The 16773-nt window shown below is 39.1% G+C and overlaps 1 protein-coding gene across 2 annotated transcripts in view; it reads left to right on the top strand.

Annotated features, from left to right (window-relative positions):
- The window catches only part of MTMR2 (myotubularin related protein 2), a 93110-nt gene that overhangs the window by 46869 nt on the left and 29468 nt on the right, over nt 1–16773 (top strand). For both annotated transcript variants that reach the window (XM_075546482.1, XM_075546483.1), the window contains exons 4-8: nt 1097–1191; nt 1361–1471; nt 8724–8825; nt 10021–10104; nt 16589–16738. In XM_075546482.1, coding sequence (XP_075402597.1) covers nt 1097–1191; nt 1361–1471; nt 8724–8825; nt 10021–10104; nt 16589–16738 — 542 coding nt within the window. The remainder of the gene's footprint in view (nt 1–1096; nt 1192–1360; nt 1472–8723; nt 8826–10020; nt 10105–16588; nt 16739–16773) is intronic.

Genomic DNA, 16773 nt, shown 5'->3' with positions numbered 1-16773 from the left:
CAAGCCCACAACCCATTAACCCATATGTCCAACACCAATCCACAAAGTCCTCCTCCATCTCATAAAACAGACGCAATGATACCGACTGCTGGAGGAAAGCCGAATCAGTGAGCGTGTAAGCATCTCAGCACTGGCATGGGTCTCTACACGGCTGCTCCATCACCCAGGGGTGTATCGGAGTAGGTCCATGTGGCTTGTCCTCAGGGATGTCCTGTAGGAAGTGAGCCTGGTTAGCTAAAGCAGGAATGGACTAAGCCAGCTGCACCCTGGTCCGACCATCACAAAGCAAGAGACCCGAGAACTATAAAGGTGAGGCTCACCGAGCCATTTATCCCTCTGCCCTTCAATTAACCCCACATGTGTTAATTGGCCAGGTTGGCACCATAAACGTTAACTATATCAACGAGTATATACAGTAATCAATTAATTCTTGTTTTTAAAAACAATATTGTTTAGATTGCTCATTTACCGTTTCATGAAAGGATACTAATGAGTCTTTAGAAAGTTTTTTGGCGAGGAATAAAAGAGCTTCTTATTAAAATATTACGTCTCTGAGAACATGCACATTTCATGGACAGTATTTTCCCCAGAAATAAAATCTACTGAACAGTCAGAAGTTCCTGATGTTAATGTGTGTGTTTTGGATATTGCATTTTTAGGGCAGTGTTGAAAAACTAGAATGTGACCATAGGAAGACCAGCATATTGGTGAGACAGCCCAGAAACTCTGCTAAGATCAACTGTGGCTGTTCCTTGTGATATGTAACCTCTGTTACCAACTGCCCCACCCTGCTCCACCACGCACCCGTTTTATCCAAGAGGGATAGTGGCCATCTTCGTTTTCTTCTGTGTCAGGAAGAGATGTTCCTTTTCCTCGTCGAACTCCGTCCTCATTTCCCCATGCCTTCCCCAGATTACTGCATGGTTAGATGCTTGGGATAGGCTTCTGAAGTCTGTAAGAATCATTGATTCTGTGACTTTTAAGCATAATGTTAGATTAGCAATCAGAATTCTATTAAGTTTTATTTGTGAAAAGATGAATGTAGTTTTTAATGATGTGTTGTGTGTAGTAAACTGTGCACTCTTTGCCTTTTCAGCCAAAGATGTGACTTATATCTGTCCATTCACTGGTGCTGTCAGAGGGACTCTAACTGTCACAGATTATAGACTCTATTTCAAAAGCATGGAGCGGGTAAGACTTGTTATTGAATTAGATTTTTGTATATCTGTATGTTTGCAACAGTTTTGTTCATTTCTGATCCTTCCTAATGGAAGGATTTCTTTTGGGGTTTTTCTCAGCTATAATTATGCAGTATGTATTGCTCAGTTTTAATTAGCTGGTTTTCTTTTCCGTCCTTTAGGACCCTCCATTTGTTTTAGATGCTTCTCTTGGTGTTATAAGTAGAGTAGAAAAAATTGGTGGTGCTTCCAGTCGAGGTGAAAATTCTTATGGACTGGAAACCGTGTGTAAGGTAAATTTTATAATATAATTTTATTTGAAATATGGTGTGTGTTTGGATACTGATTTCAGAAATATCAAATGAATTTCATATTCATTCTGGTAGAGAAATAAATACTGTTTATGAATAATAAAGAGAAATGTTAATGTAGCATAAGGTAGATCTGACCTTTACTTTTGGCTCAAGTCAGCCTATATTCATCTTCATATGATCACATATATTCATAGCATCATCTTTTCATAATGACCGTAGTGCACATAATACTATACAGGAAATAAAATACTTTCATGGCCATTGTTTCACTTGCGCCTTATAAAGAGTCTAAAGGCGTGACAGATACTATTTTTAAAATACAAAGAAAATATTTTTATTTTTACATCAAAAACTGTAAGAAATGATGATGTAATACGAGTAACAGTTGATGTGAAGACATAAGATGTTGTAAGATTGAAATGCTACCAATGATTAACCACTTATTCCTCCTCCCTCAGCACTGTAACAGGCACCTCTGTGTTCCTGACTGAGGCTTGAACACATTATGTCCAAGTGTTTAATTAGAGTTCAATATGATTACTTAAAATTTACAAATTAGAAACATGAGCCTCTGAACAATCAACGCATAGTACTTTGTAGTGGATAGTGTGGATATGATTTAGTCATCATCATCTAGCATTTCTATTTCCAGCTTTCATGCTTTTTCTGCTTCTGAAACAATGGTGGGAAATTTTGATATTGTAGCCCTTCAGTGTTTTCTTATCTACTTCCACTCTAAGTGAATTGTCTCATGAATGAAACTTAGATTATATTTGTTACATTTTTACCACTAAATCAAAGGCATTTAATGCTATATACTACTTCCACCATTCAATGGTGTTATTATGGTCTAATTGCACCTATCCAAATCACTATTTGGGGTAAGATTTTTCTTTATTCCATTTCCTGTTCTGCCTGTTCCCAAAGGAAAAGCAATGGCACATACGCAATTCAAAATAATTTCTCATCGTCACAGATTTCTTAGATCAAAATCTTTTAACAATTCTTCCTTAGAGATTTGTGACTATAGTGTCATGACTGTATTTATTTGTATGCTTTTCTATTATAGTCAAAAGGGCTCTGGGGAATATATCTGTCAGCCATGTGTCAAGCATTCTCTGTTCTCATCACTTTTCTTTAGTTTAAAGTAACTAGAGTACAGAGTATAAGAGAAGGTAAAAGGAGAGCCGTGAAATGCTATCATTTGAAATTTAATTTTACTCTGTGGAATAAAATGATTATCAACAATTTTTAACATTTGTGGGGCCCTGTTATGGTAGTTTTGGGGAAATTCTGTGGTTAAGGGTGATTCTGATTATTTCTTCTAATTGTAGATCTATATTCACTGAGGAAAAGCAAGGCATCAGCTTAAGTTCCTTAAGTGGTAGTTTTTAAAACTAGTAAACCTGACATTCTAGTTTGCATCAGATTTGTAATATGGTGAATTTCTTGCTCATATGCTTGGCTTCTTTTATATGTGAGCAATGAGCTTATTATATAGGGCATGTTTATCTACTGATAGGACTTAATATGGAATTAATATATTCAATCTTGTTCTGAGATAAGTACTCTTGGAAGGCAAAAGAGTTATTTGTATTTGTGACATAGTGTTTGCCTTCTGCTTAATTTTTGAATATACCATATACACTGGTGTATAAGCTGAGTTTTTCAGCACATTTTCAATGCAGTTTCTGTGGTAAGATTAGGCAGTATATAGGTATCTCAAGTTAGAACATGCTAGCTCTATGTAGCAATGATTGCCGTCAGTAGTGAAGTGTCTTTTCAGTTTTATAGTGTGGGGAGTAACAAAGCTATTTTGAGTTCTGCCTATTGTAAAACATTTAAATAAAATGAATAGTCTTAAAATGATTTTTTTCAGATGCCAGACAGTGTAAGATATGACAAAATAATAATTTATAAATTATCGAGTATTCGTGAGGGAGGGGGGAGTAGGGAGAGAGGGGAAAAAATGAGGACCAGATGCCAAGGGCTTAAGTGGAGAGCAAATGTTTTGAGAATGATGAGGGCAATGAATGTACAAATGTGCTTTACACAATTGATGTTTGTATGGATTGTGATATGAATTGTATGAGCCCCTAATAAAATGATTTAAAATTATTTTTTCTTTAAACGTTTTATTGTGAATTAGGTGATGGGGTTTTACTTATTGGGTCATCGTTGTTACATTCTACACCGCAGCCTTCCTTGGCTTGCTCTGATCCTCCCGCTGCACGTGTTTGATCCACGTCCCGCTTGTAGTATATTACTGTTCCAATCACCAAAGTTAACGTATATTTGTAACAGTGTTGCCCTTTCTATCCTTGCTCTCTTCCTAGTAACCATCAAATTCTGTTTCTTTTGGCATGAAAACATCTATATTAGGGGTACTCCCCCCAAAAGATAAAAAAGCTCTGCCGGGTAGAGCTTTCAGAGTACCCATTTTCCCCGCTAGGTGAGCATTGATCAAATCGCTCTGAGTTGGGGCACCCAGTGGCACTGTCTGGAAAGATGAATTTTTCCCATAAAGCAGTTTCCCTCAAATCACCTTGTTTATGATGGTCTATTTAAGAGACCAGTGTGCGACTCTGACACGGTTGTGATGTTGAACACAGCTTCTAAGGACAGCTCTATGGGAACCATTTAAGTGTGCGAGGGGCTTTCTTGTTTCTAAAAGGTGGAATGTCGGTTGATGACACAGCTTGTTCTGGACATCCGTCAACTTCCCAAAGGGGCGAAAATGTCAACAAGATTGGTGCACTTGTGCTCAGAGACCAATGAGGGACCGTTGAAGAGATGGGGAAGTTATTGGGACTGTCTTGGAGCTTCCTTCAGAGAATTTTAATGAAAGATTTGGGAATGAGGAGTCGCTGCGAAATTTGAGCCTCAGGTCCTGCCTGACCAGGGAAAAGAGTGTCAACTGGAAACATGCCTTGCTTTGAAAGAACAGCACCGAAGTGACCCAGACTTTTTTCTAAGGTCATTACTGGTGACGAGAAATGGTACTACACTTATGACCCTGAAAATAAACATCAATCAACCCAGTGGAAGACACCATCAACTCCTTGCCCCCCCAAACTCATCAAGTGAAATCAAAGATCAAGACGCTTTTTTTTTAATGTGAAGTGGGTAGTGCATTTGGTGTTAGTTCCACCAGATCAGACTGTTAATCAAGCTTTCTATTTAGAGCAATGGTTCTCAACCTTCCAAATGCAGCGACCTTTTAATACAGTTCTTCATGTTGTGGTGACCCCCCTCCCCCAACCATAGAATTATTTTCGTTGCTACTTCATCACTGTCATTTTGCTACTGTTATGAATCAGGCGGCCCCTGTGAAAGGGGTCGTGACCCACAGGCTGAGATCTGCTGATTTAGCAGTTCTGAAAAGATTACTTAACAGTGTGCCATATAAAAACACTTGATTTAAGGGAAAGTGGGACCAGACTTCAACCCAGTGCCGCAAGGTGTGAATGCAATATCCCGGCGTGGAGTAGGGAACCAGTGGAGAGGTCTGGGAGGCTGGCCCCAGCACCATAAATGAAGTGGATTCCTGCCCCTCCCCTGAAAAGAATTTGTTCCAAAGGACGACATTGACTCTGCAGCTCTGGGAGATGGACATATCTGATCAGAGCACACGGGAGCAGATGAAGGGGCAGGAGGAGAGTGTGGAACACAGCCTGGCCCACCAGGCCGTGAGGAGGATGTTCCTGAGTAGAGAAGCCAGTCCACAGAGAGAACAACATGGCTGGCCCCACTATGAGAAATGATGCCACTCAGTGACTAAGGGCGATACAGGGGACAGCACCGGAGACACAGTGTGGGAATTGCACCAGACCTGATCCCACCACACCGAGGCAAATCACTGGGGGAGTGCAGCGGAACAGCAAGGGAATGAAGTGGCAAGGTCCCCAGGGAATGCTGAAAGTGGACTTTGGGGCCAGGGCGTGGTGCCCCAACAGACTGGACTGGAAAATGCTCCTAAGGGCCAGCAAATGATCCCTGAACTAACTACAAGCTTTTCTCTTGTGAACTGTTTTGTTCTGTTCTTTGTCAGTGGTTTGTTTTTGTTGTTTTGTTGTCTGGTTGTATACTGTTGCTTTGTTTTCCTCTGTCTTGTTTTCGTGCATGTTAGTGTCTCCACATGTCTGTCTGAATAGGACAGGCTGGATGAACTATCTGGAGGAAAAACAATGGGACAGACAGTTCAGGGGGGACTTTGGGTGGGGAGGTGGGGGGGGGGTAAGGAAGTGGTATTAACAAACACAGGGACAAGTGAACAGCATGGGACCCCAAATGATAGAGAGGGGGGAATTGCAGGCCTGGTGGGGAATGATCAAGGGTAAGGTTGCGTAGAGAAGAGGTATACTCTAGCCCAGGTGGCGACGAAGCATGGTAGTAGGGCAGGAGGAAAGTCAAGGGAGATGGAGGAAAGAGCTAGGAGTCAAAGGGCATTTATGAAGGTCTAGACAAAGACATGTACATGCAAATATATATAGGAGGATAGGGAAATAGATTGATGTGTCTATATTTATAGTTTAAGCATTAAGGTGGCAGAAGGACCTTGGGCCTCTACTCAAACACTCCGTCAATGCATGAATACTTTCTTTTATTAAATTGGAACTCTATGATGCTCACTCTCCCGACACAACTGCTGGAGCCAAAGTGGGTGAACAAGTAAATGTGGTGAAGAAAGCTGATGGTGCCCTGCTATCAAAAGAGATAGTGACTGGGGTCTTAAAGGATTGAAGATAAACAAGCGGCCATCTAGCTCAGAAGCAGCAAAGTCCACATGGAAGAACACACCAGCCTGTGTGATCGAGTGGTCCCGAAGGGATCAGTTATCAGGCATCAAAGAACAAAATAATCATTTCATTGACTGCACACCTCCATGATAGGATCGCTGAAGACAAATGGGTGCATAAGCAAATGTGGTGAAGAAAGCTGATGGTGCCCGGCTATCAAAAGAGATAGTGTCTGGGGTCTTAAAGGCTTGAAGGTGAACAAGCGGCCATCTAGCTCAGAAGCAAAAAAGCCCACATGGAAGAAGCACACCGGCCAGTGCGATCACGAGGTGCCAAAGGGACCAGGTATAAGGCATCATTGCAAAAAAAAAAAAAAGATATATGTGTGTATATGTATATATATGTGTGTATGTGTGTGTGTAATATATATATATATATATATATATATATATATATATATATATATATATATATATATATATATATATATATATATATATATATACTATATTGAATGAAGGGGAAAGTGCAGAGTGGAGACCCAAGGCCCAAGTGTCGGCCAATGGAGATCCCCTCACAGAGGGGTTCAGGAGAGGAGATGGGTCAATTAGGGTGCGAGGTAGTACCGATGAAGAACACAGCTTTCCCTCAGATCCTGGATGCTTCCTCCCCCCAACTACCATCATCCGAATTCTACCTTGCAGGGCTGGATAGGGCAGAGGCTGTACACTGGTACATATGAGGGCTGGAGGCAAAGGGAATCTAGGGTGGATGATACCTTCAGGACCAAGGGTGTGAGGGGCGATGCTGGGAGAGTGGAGGGTGAGTGGGTTGGAAAGGGGGAACTGATTACAAGGACCCACATGTGACCTCCTTCCTGGGAGAGGGATGGCAGGGAAAGGGGGGAAGGGAGACTCCGGATAGGGCAAGATATGACAAAATAACGATGTATAAATTACCAAGGGCACATGAGGGAGGGGGGAGCGGGGAGGGAGGGAAAAAAAAAAGAGGACCTGATGCAAAGGGCTTAAGTGGAGAGCAAATGCTTTGAGAATGATTGGGGCAGGGAATGTATGGATGTGCTTTATACAATTGATGTATGTATATGTCTGGATGGTGATAAGAGTTGTATGAGTTCCTAATAAAATGTAAAAAAAGAAAAGAGAAAAAAATGATTAGGGCAAAGAATGTAGAGATGTGCTTTATACAATTGATGTATGTATATGTATGAATTGTGATAAGAGTTGTATGAGCCCCTAATAAAATGTTTTTTAAAAAAACCACTTGATTTGTGGCAGATGGGAGACTGGTTTTGCCACCATAACGTTGCACATGCTCACGCAGCCATCTCAGTGCACCAGTTTTTGGCCCCATGAACCAGACTCACCTGACCTTGTGCTGTATGGACCTCTTTTTGTTTCCATGAATGAAGAGGATGAAAGGACAGTGATTGGATGATGTGGAAGAGGTGAAGAAAATAAGAAGGGACGTGCTGTCAGCCAATCAAACAGATGAATTTGAAAAAGGTTTCCAAAATGGAATTGCAGATTTGACAAATGTATTAAGTGTAATGGAGAGCACCTTGAAGATGATAGGCTGTTATGTAAAAAAATTTTTTTAATATATAGCTTTGAAAAAAATTAGTGTTTTGGTGACTAGCTTCACTCAGAATAATGACCTATTAGTCATCCCGTGTCATGAGGTGTTTCACAGTTTCATCATCATTCTATAACAGTGCATAGTACTCTGTTGTGTATGTGTAGCAATATTTATCTATTGTTCCACTAGTGGGCATTTAGGCTATTTCTGTCCTCTTACTATTATGCACAGTGCTGCCATGGACATGAGTATGAATTTATCTTGTGTATTCTTTATTTCTGAAGGGCATATACCATCTACACTATTGCTGGGTCATATGGTACGTCTGTTCCCAGTTGTTTGAGGAAGTACCATATAACATCAACAGTCTAGTAGGAGGAAGCTTTATGGGGTGAACATCCAACGTAAATGAGTCCTGGGAGGGGAACTCTCAAACTCACTGACTTTGAGTCAATTCCAACTCCTAATGACCCTAGAAGACAGGGTAGTACTTCTCTTGTGTGTTTGCAATACTGTGAGTCTTTACAGGCACAGAAAGCCTCATCCCTTCACCGAGGAGGGCATAGTATATAAGAGAATAATTAGCAAACATAGTGGGAGTGAGACACATATGACAGAAAATGGGCTTACTCATTAAAAAAAAGAAAACATTGACAGTGTGTGTCTTTCATGATATTCACATATAAAACTTCTCCAGTGCTATATTAAATGCTACCTAAATGATATATTAAAGTGTTTTGTCTCTTTTTATTTCTCACAATAAGTCATCATAAATTCCTTGCCTCCAAAATCCGTTGTGTGATTTATTTTTCTATCCTACATTAATAAGCCTTAATCTTTTACGTAATAATTTTAAGTAATCTTGATTGACTCAGATAATAAATCTTTCCTAGGATATCCGGAATTTAAGGTTTGCTCATAAACCCGAGGGGCGAACGAGAAGGTCCATATTTGAGAATCTAATGAAGTATGCATTCCCTGTCTCTAATAACCTGGTAAAGTCTTATTCCTTTTCCTGCTTTTCCAAGCAATTGTGTCATTTAGGTTTGTTTAATCTAGTATTTGGGGTCAATTTATTCAGGTATAAAAATGTGAGGAAGCCAGACTTGCTGATTTTTGAGGCTTGTGTCTGTCCACTCTTAATATTCTATCATACTATGACTCTCCTGTCTACGGTACATGTAGTTCTTTATTAACACACAAAACTCACTGCTGTCAAATTGATTCCCACTCAAAATGACTTTATAGTATTAGAGAAATTGTCCTTTGGGTTTCCGAGACTATTTGTGGGCTAGAAAGCCTTGTGTTTCTTCTGTAGAGCAGCTTGTGGTTCTGAACTCGTGGCTAGAAGTTCAACCCCTAACCTTCGTGCTACCATGGCTTCTGTTTGGATTTGAAATCTCCTTTGCCACTGGGGTCTTAGAATAAAGGTGAACATTTTTGGTATAAAATGAAAGGGAAGCAATTTATGAATTTTGGCTGTGTGCTATTAACAATATTAAACTCACACATTTATAATTTTAAATACCACAATGACTCTGTGGTGACAGTAATTTCATTTATCCCCATTTAGAGATGAAACTAGAATATAGTAAGCGGTTAACTCAAAGGAAATAGTAGAGCATAGCATTGAGAATCAACACTGGTCTTTTGACAGCAGTTTCCCAAATGTTTTACATCAGAGTTTTTATGTCTATAAAAATGATAACTTTAAATGGGTTTTGTGAGTACCAAGGTTGTAAATTACATGCCAAAATTTAAAAGGTTCTTTCATACTTAACATATAACAGAAACTTCAAAGTTGCTTACTTGCTGATATCTGTATTGTCTTGGTTATATTACTTATTTTTGAGAAGCAAATTTAGAACAGCTACAAAAGTTAGCAGAAATAATATTTTGAAATTTGGTGAACTCTTGATGGTGAGTCTCTGAGTTTCAGTATATATTTGAACAAGATTTTAAAAAATAAATAAAAATTAATGTTTCAAAACTATAAAACAAAACTAAAGTAGCAAGTCACGCATAAGGTAAGAATATGAAAACTTTGTGTATTATAAAATACTAAGGTGTTTCAGAAAGTTTGCAGAAAAATGGAATTAAAAGTTAATGAAATTTTTCCACAACCTTTTTGAAAGCCTTGTTTCTGATACCTTACTTAGCTACTAATACTGTATGCTTTTTTTTTTAAAGCCTCTCTTTGCTTTTGAGTACAAAGAAGTCTTCTCTGAAAATGGGTGGAAGGTGTACGATCCTGTTTTAGAGCACAGACGGCAGGTATGACCTTCACTTTTTGTGTTTTGCTTTCTTTAATTTTAGTAGTTTTAAGTTCTCGTTACAAATACGTAATGAGGAGAAAGCAGCTTTCTCTGATTTAAATTTTCTTTAAAGTTGTTTTTATATTTTAAATGTAGGCTTATCTGGATTATTTGACTTAGTTTCTGTTGAACAGCATTTCAGAATATGTTAATAATTCTTATGAATTCTTACATTCTGTGAGTACTACATGAGTTTATTGTTTAAAATGTTTTAGCATTTTCATAAATGAAAATAGAGTTGAGTAGATGAGGGGCTACCCCAAAAAACTGGAATATTTTTTCAAAGCTATGTCTTTAAATTTGTCTACAAACCGACCTTGTCACCTTCACAGTCTTCTCCATTACACTGAATGAATGCATTTGTCAAATCTGCGATTCCATTTTTGGAAACATTTGTCAGACTAATCTGTTTGGATGGCTGACAGCACGTCCCTTGATTTTTTTTTTAACTTCTATATCATTCAATTGCTGTCCTTTCATGTCCCTCTGCATTCATGGAAACAAAAAGAAGTTGCATGGGACAAGGTTAGGTGAGTAAGGTGTATGGGGCAAGAGAGGCATGCTGGGATGATTTTGCCAAAAACTGGTGCACTGAGATGTCTGAAGGTACATTGTTGGGATGGCAAAACTCATTCCCCATCTGCCAAAAGTCAGGCCTTTTTTGTGGCACGCCGTTATGCAATCTTTTCAGAACCTCTGAAAAGAAGACTTGATTAGCATTCTGACCTGGTAGAACTAACTCCAAATGTACTAGCCCCCTCACATCATTTGATATCCCATGATGAGCTTTTTCTGGGCGAGGTGAGGATGGCATCTTCCACTGGCTTGATTGATGTTTGCTTTCAGGGTCATAAGGATAGCACTGTGACACCTCACCAGTATTGACCTTGGAAAAATCTGGGTCACTTTGGAGCTATTCTTTCAAAGCACAGGGTTTTTCCAGTTGACATTCCTTATCCTGCTCAGTCAGAACCCGAGGCACAAATTTTGGAGCCTCCCTTCTCATTCCCAAATCTTTCATTAAAATTCTCTAAAATGGCCCCTTGTTGATATTTGAGCACAAGTACACTAATTTTGTTGACACTTCAGTCTGTTCAGGAAGTACGTTTGGGATGTCCCGAACGAGCTTTGTCAGTAATAGACATTTCACCTTTGTTGAAACGAGAAACCCACTCGCAACGTGAACTTTTCCTATAGTGCTGCCCTGTAAGCTGCTTTCAACATCACAGCAGTCTCTGTGAACTTTTCACAGCCACACGCATTTGATTCTCTTAAGTCAGCCACCACAAAAAAAGAGGTTTGAGCAAAACTGCTTTTATGAAAAAATTCACTGTGACCAGAGAGAACCTTCCCTGGCAACGCCACTGGGTGCACTAGCTCAGTGTGCTTTGATTGATGCTGACCTAGGCGGGGAAAATGTGTACTACTAAAGCCCCACCCAGTAGAACATTTCCTGGGTTTTTGGGGGGTACCTCCTCATATATACTCTCACACCAAACTCCCTGCCATGGATTCAGTGCTGACTCATAGTGACCGCCCTGTGGATTTCCAAGACCCTAACTGTTGACCAGAATAGAAAGCCCATGATTTCTCCCTCAAAGCTGCTGGTGGTTTCAAACTGCTGACCATGCAGATAACCCAGTGATAACCACTGTACCACCAGGGTTCCTTTGTGTATAGATAGGACTTATATTCATTATAATATTCATTAATTAGATTTTTCCTTATATGGGTTCCCGATTTCAGGTGTTGTATAATTTAATTTTGGAAAATAGACAAACAGTTGTTATGTGTAACTTAACAACATATAAAATTTTGTAAGTTTGACATCTTAACAGAGGATTCACACACTATACTCTGTATTGTGTTAAGAATGACATTGATTTGGCTTGGTCATTAACCATTGTTTTAACATGAAGTAATATCTAGTATGTTATTATTAAAGGGGGCATCAAAAATGTGGTTTAATTCCATTTTTTGAAGCCCTCTCATATATGTAGTTACTATCTCCAATACTACTTTGTTTACAGTATCTTAAATGTTACTCTACTACTTTTTGACCTTTAGGTTTCTACTAAGAAATCAGCATTTAATCTTACTGTAACTCATTTATATAAGGAAGCTTCAAATGTTTATGGAAAATGACATTAAAAGATAATGGAATTTTTCTACCGACTTTTTGAGTCCTCATACATGATGATTCATTTCTCTTTTACTGCTTTCAAGATTCTTTTTCGTCAGATTTTGAGAATTTCATTATAATGTGTAGGTGGGTTTATCATAGTTGGAATTCTCTGAGCTTCTTAGGTGGATAGATTTTTGTATTTCATCAAGTTTTGGGGTGGGGGTGTTCCACCATTAGTTTTTTAACTGCTCTTTCTGCCCCTTCCTTTGCCTGAGAAACCTATATTGCATATCGTGGTACTTCAATGATATCCCACAAGCATCTTAGGCTCTGTGTTCCTTTTTAATAAAAATCATTTTATTGGGGGCTCGTCCAATTCTTATCACAATCCATACATCTATCCATTGTGTCCAGCACATTTGTACATTTGTGGCTATCATCATTTTAAAAAACATTTTCTTTCTACTTAAGCCCTTGGTATTAGCTCCTCATTTTTCCGACTTGCTCCCTCATGAACCCTTGACAATTTATAAATTATTATTATTTTCTCATGTCTTACACTGACCTATGTCTCCCTTCACCCATTTTCCTATTGTCCATCCCCCTGAAAGAGGGTTATAGGTAGATCATTGTGATCGTTTTTCCCTTTCTCTCCTCACCTTTCCCTTACCCTCCTGGTATGGCTACTCTCAAGCTTGGTCCCGAGGGGTTTATCGGTCCTGGATTCCCTGTGTTTCCAGCTCTTATCTGTACCCATGTACATACTCTGGTATAGCCGGATTTATAAGGTAGAATTGGGGTCATGATAGTGGGGGAGAAGAAGCATTACAGAACTAGAGGAAAGTTGTATGTTTCATTGGTGCTATACTGCATCCTGACTGGCTTGTCTCCTCCCTGTGACCCTTCCATAAGGGGATGTCCACTTGTCTACAGATGGGATTTGGGTCTTGACTCCCCACTCTCCCTCATTCACATTGATATCATTTTTTGTTCTGGGTCTTTGATGCCTGATACCTGATCCTATCGACACCTTGTGATCACACAGAGTGGTGTGCTTCTTCCATGTGGACTTTGTTGCTTCTCAACTAGATGGCCGCTTGTTTGTCTTCAAGCCTTTAAGACCCCAGATGCTATATCTTCTGATAGCGGGGTACCATCAGTTTTCTTCACCACATTTGCTTATGTACCCGCTTTGTCTTCAGCGATCGTGTTGGGAAGGTGAGCCATCATAGAATGCCAGGTTATTAGAACAAAGTGTTTTTGTGTTGAGGGAGTACTTAAGTCAAGGCCCAATGTCCATCTGCTCTCTTAATACTAAACCATTGGTCCCATTGTTTTCTCCTCCGGATTGTTTATCTCTGTGTTATTTTTATTGCTCTTTGGAATCTATCATTTTAATTTTCCTAGCTTAAAACTCATCAGTGTTTTGCCTGTCCAAATGTGCTATTGAAGTGAATATTTTTATTTTAGTTATTGTACCTTTTAGCTCCAGAATTTCTGTTTGGTTTCTTTTGTAATTTCTGTCTCTATATTGACATTCTCTTTATATTATTGTTTGATTTTACTGATTTCCTTTAGTCGTACGTGTTTCCTTTTGCTCTTCGAGCATGCATAATACTGTTACTTTAGTTTCTGTCCTATAAGTTTGTGTGGGGTTATTCAGTCTGATTTCTGTCACTTAATTTTTTCTTTATAAGGGTCCATCTTTTATGGGGTTTTTTTTATGCCTTGCTTTTTTTTTTTTGGAAACTACACTTTCACATATGCAATGTGAGTGTCTAGAAATCTGACTATCCACCTTTCTCAGGATTCACTGTTTGGCTTTATTTTAATTGTTGAAAGCTGTAGTATAATTACTTTCTTTCTTCATGTTTCTTACCTATGTTTATAGAAACTGTATTCCGGGACCTAAGTGTTCGCTAGCTTTTGCACAGTTACCTTTTTTTTTAAGTCTTTAAATTTTAACTTAAATAATTGATCATATCTCCCAATGGCTTGCCCTTTTCCCCATCCCTTATATTCCTCATCTCACTCATGTACTACATTGTCTTCCCCTTCACCCAGGTAAAGCCTGTCTGCCCTCCTGTGCCTTCCCCTTTCCACCCCCCAACCCCCACCAATTAACCAATCAAAAGTTGTTTCTTTTTGTATGAAAACTGAGGTTCTCAGCAAAGAGACCCCAAGTTCAAAATATACACCCAACTCCTGATCTTTCTCTCTTCTTCTTTTAAAAAAAATTATAAATAATTTTATTGAGGGCTCTTACAGCTCTCATAACAATCCATACATCAGTTGTATCAAACACATTTGTACAAATGTTGCCATCATCATTTTCAAAACATTTTCTTTCTATTTGTGCCTGTGCTGTGGTCTTCCCGATTTGTAAGGTAGCACTGGGGTCATGCGAGTGACTAGGAGGAAGCATTAAAGAACTAGAGGGATGTTGTGTGCTTCCTCGGTACTATACTGCACCCTGGCTGGCTTGTCCCTCCTTGTGACCCTTCTGTGAGGGAATGGCCAATTGTCTACAGATGGGCATTGGTTCTCCAGCCCCCCCCCCTTATTTGCATCAATATGATTGTTTGTTTGGAGTCTTAGGATTTCTGATACCTGATCCTGTTGATACCTGTGGTCACACAGGGTGGTGTGCTTCTTCCATGTGGGCTTTGTTGCTTCTCTGTTAGATGGCCGCCTGTTTAATTTAAAAGGCTTTAACACCTCAGATGCTATATCTTCTTATAGCTGGCCACCATCACCTTTCTACAGCACATTTGCTTATGCACCCATTTTCCTGGTCTTACTTCCTTGATGGTACTGCAGTGGTTCTACTCTCTGTTCCTTTTTCTCTTTCCCCTCTTGGGTGCTAAAAGGTGGTACAGGCCACTCTTCAAAGATGGTACGTAGACTAAAAGGCAGTCATTCAAACAGAACAAGGAAAATACTGAGTGCCTTAGAAATTAGGAGATTTTTGTGTTGGGGTAATGTTCTTTGATTATACTATTTTGAGCAAATAAGCTGAGAAGCTGTAGAAGGCAACATTGTGAAGGGTCGTGCTAATTCCATAAAGTATTAATTATATACATTATGGATAAAAACAAGATAATGATTAAAGTTTCCTAGGCAAAGGAATGGCATGCTCATGTGTGAATCTTAAAAGATTACTGTGGAAGCAGTATGGAAAATGAATTTCACAGGGATGAAACTTGAGATGGGCAAGACTTGAGAATAACCTGCATTAGGGAAGGATTGGTAGAAGTGAATAAACTTCTCTGTCTTATAACTTTTGGAATAAAAATCATAGAAATTTATCATTGATTGGATATGAGGGGAGAGGCTGAAGATGACATCTAAGTTTCTCATTTTTAAAATTGCCAAGTGACTGTATTTTAATGATAATTTAAAGTGTTTTTTAATCCTATATAATTCCTTAAATTCATTGCAAGTAGTAGTAACCAAAAAGCAAACTCACTGCCATCGAGTCAGTGCCAGTTCATCGTGCCCTTTTGGAACAGAGTAGAAACGACCAGACCAGCAGTTCAAAACCACCAGCCACTCCAAGGGAGAAAGATGAGGCTCTCTCCTCCCATAAACAGTCTAAGAATCCCACAGGGAAAGTTCTACTGTTTTATAAGGTTCCCATGAATCCTAACAGCCTCTGTAGACGTGAATATTAAGTTATTGTAGGGTTGTGATAACTTGGAATTGACTTGATGACAACGCAATTACGTGTAAGGTAGTACAGTGTAACAAGCTGCTCGGGAAAACCTAAGGATTCATGTATTTTAAAAAGTTGTTTTAAGTCTTGCTCTTTTCTGTTAAGTTTTTCCCTATTTTTTCCTTTTATGTTTTAGATGAACAACATTCTTATGTGCACTCTCTTGTAGGAGTGAAAATTTACTTTCATGGTGTAAGTGGTAACTATAGGATATTCTGGTGGACATTTGGTACCTACTTGTCAAAATATTTGTATAGATGAATGACAGTAATATCAGTCATCTAGTGAAGTTGAATGAGTTTTCTTTCCCTTTAAGACAGGGAGCATTTACAGTTGCCCTATTTCCTTTGCCCTGGCCTATTCATAGAACAGACGCAGCGCTGAAACAGTATTTAATCCATTCACATATGAGTCGATGCTAACGTGAACACAGCAATCTCTACATTCGCATTTCTAGTCTTAAAGGCCTGCCTGCCACAGGAAGACAGTAACTTTGAGAAATGGGCAGTGGAGATGAGAGAGGTTGAATAGAATAGCTTTTCTTTGGGTTCCTTTTAATATTTTAATTAGGTAGTAATTTGTCTTGTTTTATTTTACATGTAGGGACTTCCTAATGAGAGTTGGAGAATAACAAAGATAAATGAACGGTATGAGCTGTGTGATACCTACCCCGCCCTCTTGGTTGTGCCAGCAAACATTCCTGATGAAGAATTAAAGAGAGTAGCATCCTTCAGATCAAGGGGCCGTATCCCAGTAAGTCCGAAGCTTTGATGAAACTTTGTAAATGC

The sequence above is a fragment of the Tenrec ecaudatus genome, chromosome 4, assembly GCF_050624435.1.
Source record: "Tenrec ecaudatus isolate mTenEca1 chromosome 4, mTenEca1.hap1, whole genome shotgun sequence".
In the NCBI taxonomy this organism is placed as follows: domain Eukaryota; kingdom Metazoa; phylum Chordata; class Mammalia; order Afrosoricida; family Tenrecidae; genus Tenrec; species Tenrec ecaudatus.
This window is presented reverse-complemented; position numbering and strand designations above follow the sequence as displayed.